Raw genomic sequence first — 13,393 nt, 5'->3', positions numbered from 1 at the left:
TTTCCTTACTTACCTTCTGTTTGGTTGTTCTATCCATTATCATGAGTGAGGTATTCAAGTCCCCAACTATTGCTGTAGAACTATCCATTTCTCCCTTCATTTCTGTTAGTTTTTCTTCATATATTTTAATGGTCTGTCATTAGGTATGTAAATGCTTATATTATATCTTCTTGCTGTACTGAAAATATAATGTCATCCTTTGTCTCTTGTAACCAGTTTTTATTTAAGTTCTATTTTGTATGATATTAATACAGCCATCCCTGCTCTGTTTTCATTAATATTTGGATGGAATATCTTTTTCCATCCTTTCAATTTCAACCTGTTTGTCTCTTTGAATTTAAAGTGAGTCTCTTGCAGACAGCATATAGTTGGACCATGGTTTTTTATCCATTCTGCCAATCTCTGCCTTTCAATTGGAGAGTTAATCCATTTACATTTAATTAATTACTGATAAGGAAGGACTTACTTCTATCATTTTGCTATTTGTTTTCTATATGCCTTACAGCTTTTTTGTCCTTCATTTCCTGCATTACTGTCTTCCTTTGTGTTCAGTTGATTTCTTGTAGAAATGTTTAAATTCCTTTCTCATTTCCTTTTGTATATATTCTATAGTTTTTTCTTTGTGGTTACCATGGGGATGACATCTAACACCCTAAAGTTATAACACTCTAATTTGAATTTATATGAGCTTAACTTCAATGACATACAAAAACTGTGCTCTTTTACAGCTCTGTCCCCCCACTTCCAGTTATTGATGTCACAAAATTACATCTTTATACATTGTGGGTCCCAAAATATAAACTAATAATTTTTTAAAATTATGTAGAAAGGAAGATTTGGAGTCACAAACTAAAGTTACAGTACTACTAGCTTTTATACTCATAATTGTTTTTTTCTTAAATCATATAGAAAACAAAAAGCATAGTTACAAATTGTTATAATACTGGCTTTTATAATTCACGTATTTACCTTTATTGAGATCATTATTTCTTCATTTGGCTTTAGGTTACTGTATAGTGTCCTTTCATTTCACCTTGCAGGACTTCTTTGAGCATTTCTCCCAGGGCAGGTGTAGTGTTCACATCTCCCTCAGCTTTTGTTTATCTGGAAATGTCTTAATTTCTCTCTCACTCTTGGAGGACAGTTTTGCCAGATAAGGATTTTGGGTTTACAGTTTTTTCTTTTAGCACTTTGAATATATTAACCTACTGTCTTCTGGCCTCCAATGTCTCTGATGAGAAATCTGAGGATAATCTTATTGAGGATCCCTTGTATGTGATGACACTTTTCTCTCGTTGCTTTCAAAATTCTCTTTTATCGTTGTCTTTTGAAAGCTTGATTATACTATGTCTTCATGTTCATCTCTTTGAGTTCATCTTACTTGAAGTTTTTGAGCTTCTTTGATGTTTGCATTCATGTATTTCATCAAATTTGAGGAGTTTTCAAAAGATTCTACCAGAAAACTACTAGAGCTAATCAATGGATTTTGTAAAGTAGCAGGATAAAAAATTAATGCACAGAAATCTCTTGCATTCCTATACACTAATGATGAAAATTCTGAAAGAGAAATTAAGGAAACACTCCCATTTACCATTGCAACAAAAAGAATAAAATACCTAGGAATAAACCTACCTAAGGAGACAACAGACCTGTATGCAGAAAATTATAAGACACTGATGAAAGAAATCAAAGATGACACAAACAGATGGAGAGATATAACATGTTCTTGGATTGGAAGAATCAACATTGTGAAAATGACTCTACTACCCAAAGCAATCTACAGATTCAATGCAATCCCTATCAAACTACCAAGGGCATTTTTCACAGAATTAGAACAAAAAATTTTACAATTTGTAAGGAAACACAGAAGACCCCAAATAGCCAAAGCAATCTTGAGAAAGAAAAACGGAGCTGGAAGAATCAGGCTCCCTGACTTCAGACTATACTACAAAGCTACAGTAATCAAGACAGTATGGTACTAGCACAAAAACAGAAATATAGATCAATGGAACAGGATAGAAAGCCCAGAGATAAACCCACACACATATGGTCACCTTATCTTTGACAAAGGAGGCAAGAATATACAGTGGGGAAAAGAGAGCCTCTTCAATAAGTGGTGCAGGGAAAACTGAACAGCTACATGTAAAAGAATGAAATTAGAACACTCCCTAATACCATACACAAAAATAAATTCAAAATGGATTAAGGCCAGACACTATAAAACTCTTAGAAGAAAACATAGGCAGAACACTCTATGACATAAATCACAGCAAGAAATAGGTAGCTAGTGGGAAGGAGCTGCATAGCACAGGGAGGTCAGCTTGGTGCTTTGTGACCACCTAGAAGGGTGGGATAGGAAGGGTGGGAGGGAGGCTCAAGAGGGAGGGCACTTCCCTGGTGGCGCAGTAGTTAAGAATCCGCCTGCCAATGCAGGGGACACGGGTTCAAGCCCTGGTATGAGAAGATCCCACATGCCACAGAGCAACTAAGCCCATGCACCACAACTACTGAGCCTGCACTTTAGAGCCCGTGAGCCACAACTACTGAAGCCTGTGCACCTAGAGCCCGTGCTCTGCAACAAGAGAAGCCACCATGATTAGAATCCTGTTCACCACAACAAAGAGTAGCCCCCACTCGCACAACTAGAGAAAGCCTGCGCACAGCAACAAAGACCCCACACAGCCAAAAATAAACAAACAAACAAACAAATAAATTTATTTAAAAAAAGAAGGAGGGCATGGGGGATATATGGATACATATAGCTGATTCACTTCGTTATACAGCAGAAACTAACAGAACATTGTAAAGCAGTTATACTCCAATAAAGATGTAAAAAAATTTTTGAGGGGTTTTCAGCTATTATATCTTCAAATATTCTTGCTATCCTTTTCTTTCTCTTCTCCTTCTGGAGTTCCCACAGTGTGTGTATTGGTCTGCTTGATGGTATCCCACAGGACCCTTAAGCTCTGTTCACTTTTCTTCAATATTTTTTTCTTTCTGCTCCTCAGCCTCAATAATTTTCATTATTCTCTCTTCACTGATTCTTTCTTCTGCCTGCTCAAATCTCCCTTTGAACCCTCAAGTGACTTTTTAATTTCAATTATCATACTTTTAAGCTCCAAAAATTTCTTTTTTAGTTTCTTTTTACATTTTCTGTCTCTTTATTAATATTTCTATTTTGTTCACACATTGTTTTCTTGACTTTCTTCACAACTTTCTTTAGTTCTTTGAGCATCTTTAAGATGGTTGTTTTAAAGGTGTGTGGTATATATCTGCCATTAGGTCTTTTTTTTCAGTGATAGTTTCTGGGTTTTTTTTTTCCTTTGAATACACCATATTTTCCTGTTTCTGTGTTTGTCTTGTGATATTTTTGTTGAACATTGGACATTTGGATCTAATAATGTGGTAACTCTGGAAATCAGATTCTCTCCTTTCCCACAGTTTGCTCTTTCTGTGTGTTATTGTTTCTGTTTATTGTCTTGGGTTTTTTAATTTGCTGCAGGTTGTCTCTGTGTTGAGGATCAACCTAAAGTATAAACCTAAGGTCTTCACAGTTCTTTTCTGAGCCTTTTCCTTGGCATGCACGGTCACCTTCTAATTTTCCCCATGTATGTGAAGTTATTTTTGAATGTCCTTGTCTTTAATATCTGGCTTCAAAGGAGAAAAAGCAAAAAATGCAGAGGGGTTAAAAAAGGCACTAGCCCTTTAAGTCCCCTGGAAGTCACTTAAGCTGGAGGGAGAGGGTCTTGCAATAATGGGGGAAGTGCAACAACAATGGCCTGTTCATCTGCACCTCTGTGATCAGAAGCAGCAATCAGTGATCAGAGCAGAGGCCCCCAATATCTGTACAGGGTCTTTTTTGCCCCACCAGTTCCTGCAGGCTGTGGGCAGGCTGCTCCAGAAACAGGTGCATGGCCTCCTGGCCTCGGGCCTCCTGTCTGGGGGAGGTGGGGTGGGTAGCTTCTATGGTACCAAGAGCTGAAACTGACCAAAATGAACTGCGGTTTACCATCCAAGGCTTCCCCTGGAAGCCATCAGCAGACTCCAGAGTTCCCAGACGATTACATCAGAGGGTTCTTCCCCTGCAGTTGCTGTCCAGGTGGGAGATGAAGTCTCACCTCACAGGTGCCTCCTACTCTGCCATCTTCCCTGAATCTGCTTGGTACAAATCTTAAGTGTACAGCTTGACGTATTTTTATATACGTACACATCCATGTAACCTCCACCCAGATCAAGGTATAGAATATTTCCAGCACCCGGAAGTCTCCTTCCTGTCCCCTCCCAGTCTGTACCCCCAGATAGCCATTCATCTGACCCTGTCGTTGGTGATTCTGAGCTTCATGTAAACCACACAGCATGGGCTCTTTGGTTCTGGCTCCTTTTGCTCACATTCTGTCTGTGGGATTCACCAGTTTGGTTGAATGTAGCAGAAGTGCATGCCAATGAAAATTGCTTGTAGCACCTATTGTAAGAAGGTGCCATAATTTCCTTACACCCTCTCCCATTGTTGGGCACTGTGATCGCAGTGGCTGCGACTATTCATGTGGTGTAACTATAACCTGTGGTGGATAAGAGAGCTCTTGGTTTTCTATCCAGAAGTGGAATTGCTGGGTTACAGGGTATGCGTATATTTAGCGATAGTAGGTACTTCCAAATAGCCCTTCAAATTGGTTATAACATTTTCTAGTCCCATTTGCTACATCCTCACCAGCACAGTACTGTCAGTCTTTTTCAGTTTAGCTGTCCTGGTGGGTCTGTAGTCGCATTTCACTGTGGAGTTAATTTGCATTTCCCTGATAAGTAATAATAGTGAGCACCTTTTCATACGCTTGATGGTATTTTGGATATATTCTTTTTGTGATCCAATTTTTCAAAGAATTTGCCTATTTAAAAGTTTATGTCAGCTTTTTCTTATTTACTTATAGGAATTGTTTATATATTCTGTATGTGGGTCCTTTGTAAGATATATTGAAAGTACTTTCTCCCAGTCCAGGGTTTGACAAACAGTGGTCTATAGGCCAAATCCATCCTGTGGCCTGTTTTCATATGGCCTGAAATTAAGAGTGGTTGTTACAATTTTTAAAAAACAAACAGAAGTAGAGAAGAATATGTGACAGAGACCATATGTGACCCATAGAGTCTGAAGTATTTACTGTCTGGCCCTGTCTTTGTCTACAGCTTGTCTTTTTACTCTCTCAGTAGCTGTGTCCTTTGATGAACAGAATTTCTTCATTTTCATGAAGTCCAATGAACCATTTCTTAAATGTTTGAGAATTTTTGTGTGCTAAGTACTCTTTGTCTGACCTCTAGTAAAGATATTCTCCTGTGTTTTCTTGTATAAGCTGTATTATTTTAAGCCTATCCTCCACTTCAAACTAATTTTTCTGCATGGTATAAAGTACAGTTAAGATTTTTCCCAGATGGATTTCCATTCATTTAAGCACAATTTATTAAAAGTGCCACTGTTTCCTGCACTACGAATTACAGTAGTGTCTTTGTCATAAATCAGGTCACTGTGTATGTGTGGGGTTTTTTCTGGACTCTTTTCTGTTTTTTTGTTTTGTGTGTCTGTCCCTGTGCTAATACTTGCCTGGCTTAGTTACTGTAGGCTTATAATATGTCTTGATATCCTACAGTCTTCCATCTTTGTTCTTCCACATGGTATTTATCAATCCAGGTTCTTCACATTTCCATATAAAATTCTCTGATCTACTTTTTAAAAACCAGCTGGGATTTTGATTGTACTTTCAATGCGTGTGATAAAAGACTCATATGCAGACTCTATAGATAACTCCTGTCAATAAGAAAAAGCCACTTAACACATTTAAAAAATATTTTATTTATTTATTTGGTTGTGCCAGGTCTTAGTTGCGGCAGGTGGGCTCCTTAGTTGCAGCATGCGAATTCTTAGTTGCGGCACGTGGGATCTAGTTCCCTGACCAGGGATCAGACCCATGCACCCTGCATTGGGAGTGTGGACTCTTAGCCACTGGACCACCAGGGAAGTCCCCATTATCTGTTTTTTCATGCTTTGTTCCTTGTTCTTCTTTTCATCATTTGTTCCCTTGACTATAGAATTCTGGCATACCTTAACTGAGGCCATTGTCTGTGGGTTCTTCTTTTTGCCTAGTGCTAGTTTTTTGTATTGTACTTGTCCTGCTCCTATTTGTAAACGTCTTTCAGTATTTCAGCCGAAAGGCAGTTCTTGTCTGATAAAGGTAGAGTGCAGATGATATTTCCTCAGAGTTGGTTGATTTACACTCTGCTCTCTCTTTTCTTTTATAATAATTTTTTTTAATAATAATTTTTTAAATATGTAAATCTATGTGTTTATTTTTGGCTGCCTTGGGTCTTTGTTGCTGCGCGCTGGCTTTCTCTAGTTGCAGTGAGCAGGGGCTACTCTTTGTTGTGGTGCACGGGCTTCTCATTGCTGTGGCTTCTCTTGTTTTGGAGCACGGGTTCTAGGTGCCTGGGCTTCAGTAGTTGTGGTTCGTGGGCTCAGTAGTTGTGGCTCATGGGCTTAGTTGCTCCACGGCATGTGGGATCTTCCCAGACCAGGGCTCAAACCCATGTCCCCTGCATTGGCAGGTGGGTTCTTAACCACTGCGCCACCAGGGAAGTCCCTATAATAATTTTTTAAAAGTCCTGGTCATGTTCTCCTTTTCTTCTGACCAAAATGGTGAGGGGGTGAGGGGTTCATAAATTCAGCATGTCCTACTGCTCTGCTCAGTACCGTATTTATCAGCTGTTTCATATCAGCACCGTATTTATCAGCTGTTTTCCCACCTGGGCCTTGCATGCCGCCCACCCCTCGCCCTGGGCTGTGCCCCAGTTTGTGTGGTTGTTCAGAGCGTTGTTGCTTGTTTCCGCTGCAGCTGCTCCTCTGTTGGGAGGGAATGTCCTGCATCATGATCACTGTGGTCACCATGCAGTTTGGTCCTAGCTCTTCTGCCTTGGGATACTTTGGAAGTTTTGAGGTTTATGGTTTGATGCTGGATCCGTTTACTTGTCATAATGTTGCTGGAGAATTCCTTCTTCTTTCCCTCCTTCATTTTGGTGTGTTATTTACTATTTTTACTTCTTTAAGTTTGTTTCCTTGGGTCCACTGCACTTAAGAGAGTGATTCTGAGCCTGAGTATTGCATCATGAGTCAAAATATGTATTTTGTAATGTCCATTTTGGTAAATTTTAGATTATTTTTTATTCTTGCAAGATCTCATGTTGAGAAAAATAATCTTAAGTTGTGAAAACTATTAATAACATTGTGTCTGTCACATTCATAGTCTCGTCTCAAGGAACTGGAGCAAGAAGCCCATTTTGTTGCAGGAGAACAGTTTCTTATAACAAGCAGTAATCAGCTTCGAGAGGTAAAGCTAAATTTCAGTTCTTTTATTAAATATACTTCCTGTTCAGGGGTTAGAGGGAGATTTATTCTGATTTTATAAACATTATTTTATGTGATCATCTGAAAAGTATGTAACTTGTTCACGTCTTTCACATTGAGATTCATTACTTCAAAGCCTTTACATCTAAGAAAAGTACTGAATCAGAATCTAAGCATTTTGTCACACCTAGTCAGGTGTGTCCCCTCTGGCTGGTTGCTTTAACTCTGTTATAGTGATGTTCAGGTCCTCTCAAATCTGGGACCCGCTCATCACGTGAAATGGCTTTTGTTGCAGATCCTGTTTGGCAAGCTGCAGCTGCACCTGCTGCGTCCACAGGAGACTCTTCCCAAAACTGGGCTCCGGAGACACCCGTCCACATCAGAAGCCGTGGTAAGGGTCGACAAGTGTCCCCTCACTCTCCGAGACAATAGCACCTCCCACCACGTGCGAGTCCCTTGCAGAGCCCCGTGCTCCTTGTGGTGGCACAAGCCGGCAGCAACCACCACGGAGCAGTTCTGTTCCATCACTTCCTTTCTGCGGCAGGAGAGGTGCCCCCACCCCAAGGTTGCCCTTCAGTTATGAAGGGAAGACAAAGAGGCTTATGGTACAGTTTTCCAGAGGCGATAAATTGCCTTGATTTCCTGCAGAGGATAATTTGATGGAACTTTGTTCTGGAAACCAAATTCTTGACAATGTAGTCATGACTTCTTTGTTTCATGCCCTCATAAGAGACTGGAAATGGGAAAAGTCATCAGTCTTCTCCTTTCCCCAAGTTTGTTTTAGAAAAATTTAGCTGCCCTTCCCTTGAGAGGAATGCATTTTTTAAAAGACAGGGTGTAGTGAGATGCTGCTTTAATCAAATGGCAGAGTGTGAATAGATATTCAGAACCCCGTGAGTATAATGATACCGCTGGAAGCCTGCAGCGAGGAGCTTGGCCAGTGGGCGAGAGGACACGTGTTGCTCTGCTGAGGGCCGGCTGTGGAGGCTCCAGCTTATCCTTTCTGTGCCTTGCTCAGCGTTGGATTTTGCAGCCGAGGAACGCTTCCCTCCAGACTCCTCTGTGCACATCACCCTTCCAGCCCCGCACTTCCTGCTCGTCTCAGCCCTGGCGGGCCACCACGCTTGCCAACTGTCCCCACACCTGGCCCTCGGGGCCCAGGCATCAGTCACCGAGTGAACGCCCACCCCTGGGGAACGCTGCTCCCGAGAGGGCCTCGCATCTTCCCTCTTCCCCAAGTCTTCCCCACCCTGGTCAGTGTCCCCCTCCTGGTCCTTGGGAGCCAGCAGTGAGCTTACCCCTGCTGGGACTCGTCACATCCAGGCAGAACGATCTTTTAAAAGTGTTAGAAAAGTCATGTCGATCCCCTGCCTTCAACTTCAATGGCTTCCTTTTTTTCTTTTTTTTGTTTGGCTGTGCTGGGTCTTCGTGGCTGCACGTGGGCTTTCTGTAGTTGGGGCGAGTGGGGGCTACTCTTGGTTGCAGTGCATGGGCTTCTCATTGCGGTGGCTTCTCTTGTTGTGGAGCGTGGACTCGAGGCTCACGGGCTTCAGTAGTTGTGGCACACAGGCTCAGTAGTTGTGGCTTGCGGGCTCTAGAGTGCAGGCTCAGTAGTTGTGGCGCACGGGCTTTGTTGCTCGGCGGCATGTGAGATCTTCCTGGACCAGTGCTCGAACCCATGTCCCCTGCATTGGCAGGCAGATTCCCAACCACTGTGCCACCAGGGAAGTCCCCCAGTGGCTTTCCATGCCACTTAGAATCACATCCAAGCTCTCGAGTGTGCCTCGCCCAGGCCCTGGGTCTGGACTTGGCCCTTCTTTGACCTCCCTCACTCCTCACTCCCAGCACCCCACTGACGACACTTCTCACAGGCTCCTTCCTCAGTCTGGAAACTTCCCATGGAGTGTTCTCAGCTGTCTTCTGATTGTCAGCTTAAGTACTGCTTCCAGAAAGTCCTCCTCTGGTCACAGGTGACAGTAAGACCCCCAGCCACAACCTATTCCTTCACCTCGATTTGTTTTCTGCACACAACTTGCCAAAATGCTGGAGAGGGCGTGGAGAAAAGGGACCCCTCCTACACTGCTGGTGGGAAGGTAAGTTGGTACAGCCACTGTGGAGAACAGTATAGAGGGTCCTTTAAAAACTAAAAAGAGAACTACTGTATGATCCAGCAGTCCCACTGCTGGGCATCTATCCAGAGAAAACGATGGTTAGAAAAGGTGCATGCATCCCAGCGCTCACAGCAGCACTGTTCACAATAGGCAGGACATGGAAGCAACCTAAAAGTCCATCAACAGAGAAATGGATAAAGAAGCTGTGGTACATATATACAATGGAATACTACTCACCCATAAAAAAATAATGCCATTTGCAGCAACATGGATAGACCTAGAGACTATCATAATAAGTGAAGTAAGTCAGACAGAGAAAGGTATATATCACATGATATCACTCATATGTGGAATCTAATTTTAAAAAAATGATTTAAATGAACTTAATTTACAAAACAGAAACAGACTTACCGATATTGAAAACAAACTTATGATTACCAAAGGGGAAACGTTGGGGGGAGGGATAAATCAGGAGCTTGGGATGAACATACACACACTACTATATATAAGATAGAAAACCAACAAGGACCTACTGTATAGCACAGGGAACTCTACTCAGTATCCTGTGATAACCTATATGAGAAAAGAATCTAAGAAAGAAGGAATATATATATATGTATAACCGAATTACTTTGCTGTACACCTGAAACTAATGCAACATTGTAAGTCAACTATACTCCAATAAAATTTTAAAAAATAAAGTTACCTAGTCACTTGTTTGCTTGTTCCAGTAGGATGTAGGTTGCACAGATCAAAGACTTCATCTGACTTGTTCACTACATCCCCAGAACCAAATGGCCTAGAACTAGCACTTGCTGGGGCTGAAATGTCGGCTGTGTGTTCACAGAGCACAGCGAGGGCAAGGGGCAGGACCCACCTTGCTGGAGAGACTCTGGAGTGGGTTTCAACGCCACATGGCAGTGTGCCCTCAAGTCCCAGGGGTGGCAGAACCTGGGAAAGCACACGTTTCCACTCGGACTGCACCTGAGCTGGGGGTCTTGGCCTGATTTATTCTCCATCTGGGCACCAGCTGGCAGTGTTGCCCTTCCCTTTGCTACTCCTTAGCTCTCCCAGACAACCAACAACAGAAGAGAGGAAATGTGATTCTCTTCTGGTGTCGAGGTGCTTCACTGTGCACAGAATTCAGACAGTGCCCTGAATTTTTCTTCACAAAGACATAATCAACATGAATCATATCATATTAACTTTAATCTCTTACTTAGCTGAACAAGTCACACTACTCTGTACATTTAAAAAGATGAACCTGCGCTAGGCAACATGTGCACATGGTTCTCAGTTCAAAATTAGGCCTCCTTCTTCCCACTTCCCTTCACCCTCCCTGTTCCCCTCCCCGTGGGAAGGGATGTGGTCTTCTGGTGAGATGGACAGCCTGGAACAATTCAAGTAAGGGCGCAACTGTGAGCTTAGATATGCTTTTATTAGACTTTATTTTTTAGAGTAGTTTCAGGTTCACCGCAAAATTGAGCAGATGGTACGGAGAAGTCTCATATACCCCCTCCCCAGCCCAAACACACACAGCCTCCTCCACCATCAACATGCCCCACCAGGGGCTACATTTGTTACAGCTGATGAACCCACACTGACACATCATCATTGCCCAAAGTCTGTAGTTTGCATTAGGGTTCCTTCTTGGTGTTATACAGGCTATGGGTTTGGACAAATGTGTAATGACACGTATCCACCATTAGAGTATCGAACAGAGTGGTTTCACTGCCCTAAAAAGCCTCTGTTCTCCCTATTCATCTCTCCCCTCAACCCCTGGCATCCACTGTTTTTACTGTTTCCATAGTTTTGTCTTTTCCAAAATGTCATATAGGAATTATACATTATGTAGCCTTTTCAGATTTGATTCAGCTAGCAATATGCACTTAAGTTTCTTCCACGTCTTTCCACAGCTCATTTCTTTCTAGCACAGAATCATATTCCATTGTCTGGATGAACCACAGTTTTATTTATCTATTCACCTATTGAAGGACATCCTGGGTGCTTCCAAGTTTTAGCAGCTATGAATAAAACTGCTGTAAAACATTTGTGTTCAGGTTTTCACGTGGACATAAGTTTCCATCTTATTTGAGTAAATAAATAGCCTGATTTCTGGATTGTATGGTAAAAGTATATTTAGTTTTGTAAGAAACCACCAAACTGTCCTCCAGTGTGGCTGCACCATTCTGGTTCCCACCGGCAGTGACGAGGGTTCCTGTCACTCCACACCCTCGCCAGCACATGGTGGTGTCGGTGTCCTGGATTGTGGCCGTTCTGACAGGCGTTAGCTATGTTTTAAAAAGACCACTCTCGTCACTGGTTGGAGAATGGAGGAGTCCCATTAATAGGCTGTCGCTGCAGTGTGGGCACTGCTGGCTCAGTGTCCAGGCGATGGCAGTGAGGATGGAGCAGAGCAAACACATGCTCAGAGCATTTTGAGAACAGAAACGAGCTTCTCTGAGTGTGAGTTCACATGAGTGTGAATGCAGAGTAATTCCTGGTTTCCTTAGTTGTGCACCTGAGCAGATAGTGATGGCCGCTGCCCAGAGAAAACCAAGAGAGGAACAGTTTACGGGGGCTGGGGGTCAAGTGTTCAGTCTTGGACATGTGAAGACAGATGTGTGCACAAAACATCGATACAGAGCAGTTGGGTCTGTGAGGAGAAGTCCTGTGCTAGAGATGCATACCTGGAAGTAGTTGGCCCTGGGATGGTCGTCCTCTACCCTGGCAGGAGCTTTGGAAAAACACTCATGCCCAGGCCCACAACTGATCCACAAAATCAGAGTCTGTGGGCTGCGTGTCCCAGTCCGGACTTTTTTTTTTTTTTATGGATTAGTCTTGCTTAATAATGTCTTATCTATCTATCTATCTATCTATCTATTTATTTATTTATTGCTGAGTTGGGTCTTTGTTGCTGCACGTGGGCTTTCTCTAGTTGCGGCGAGTGGGGGCTACTCTTCGTTGTGGTGCGTGGGCTTGTCATCTTGGTGGCTTCTCTTGTTGCAGAGCACGGGCTCTAGGCGTGTGGCCTTCGGCAGTTATGGCGCGCGAGGGCTTCAGCAGTTGTGGCTCGTGGGCTCTAGAGCACAGGCTCAGTAGTTGTGGCACACGGGCTTAGTTGCTCTGTGGCATGTGGGATCTTCCGGGACCAGGGCTCGAACCTGTGTTCCCTGCATTGGCAGGCGGATTCTTAACCACTGCGCCACCAGGGAAGCCCCAGACATGTTTTTGAAGCTCCCCCGCTGATTCTAGAAGCAGCCAGCACTGATAACCACAGAACTGAACTCTGAGAAACTGACATTTAGGGGTCAGAGAGAGAAGAGGTGCCAAGCAGAGGCTATGGAACGACCACAGAGGGAGAAGGGAGCTGAGAAGAATGTGGGGTCAGGAGCCAACAGAGGGAGCGTTTGATAAAGCTTGTAGAGTGGCAACGGCCACGGCACTCCGCCTCTGATCATGAACCAGCGCGGCAGGGCTTTATCCAAAGCGTTATGAGATCAAACACTTCATCCTTTTCAAGTGTTCTCAGACAGCTCGATTCGAGATATACAGGGAGACTGTGGTTAGAAAGTTATTTTGTGAGTAAGGTATCAGGATAAAGAGAGTTAGTTGATCTTAAGCAGTTTTCTTGGCTAAGATTTTCATGCACTTTCATCCCGCTAGGGATAGCTTTTCTGAGAAACTGCAGTTCTGGATTACACCGAGGCAGGAGTCCTCCCCCTGGGTAGAGCCCTGCTCCGAGGACACCAGTGTTGGCCCTCCTGTTTATGTTCTATGGCTGGCCAAGACCTCAGTCTGTTAAATAGAGAGTGATGCAGTTCCGTGGCTCATGCTAGTACATTAAAGTTATGTCATCAGTTCTCCCCCAAGTTGATTTTTAGATTCAGAAAGATCC

At 43.0% G+C, this 13,393-nt stretch overlaps 1 protein-coding gene across 1 annotated transcript in view; it reads left to right on the top strand.

Annotated features, from left to right (window-relative positions):
- POLN (DNA polymerase nu) overlaps window positions 1-13,393 on the top strand; it is a 171,642-nt gene that overhangs the window by 61,084 nt on the left and 97,165 nt on the right. The window contains exons 12-13 of the mRNA XM_067734870.1: window positions 7,284-7,367; window positions 7,680-7,775. Of these exons, the coding sequence (XP_067590971.1) occupies window positions 7,284-7,367; window positions 7,680-7,775 (180 nt within the window). The remainder of the gene's footprint in view (window positions 1-7,283; window positions 7,368-7,679; window positions 7,776-13,393) is intronic.

This window comes from Pseudorca crassidens, chromosome 4 (assembly GCF_039906515.1).
Source record: "Pseudorca crassidens isolate mPseCra1 chromosome 4, mPseCra1.hap1, whole genome shotgun sequence".
NCBI lineage: Eukaryota > Metazoa > Chordata > Mammalia > Artiodactyla > Delphinidae > Pseudorca > Pseudorca crassidens.
The sequence above is the reverse complement of the archived record's forward strand: the minus strand, read 5'-3'. Positions and strand labels throughout refer to the sequence as shown.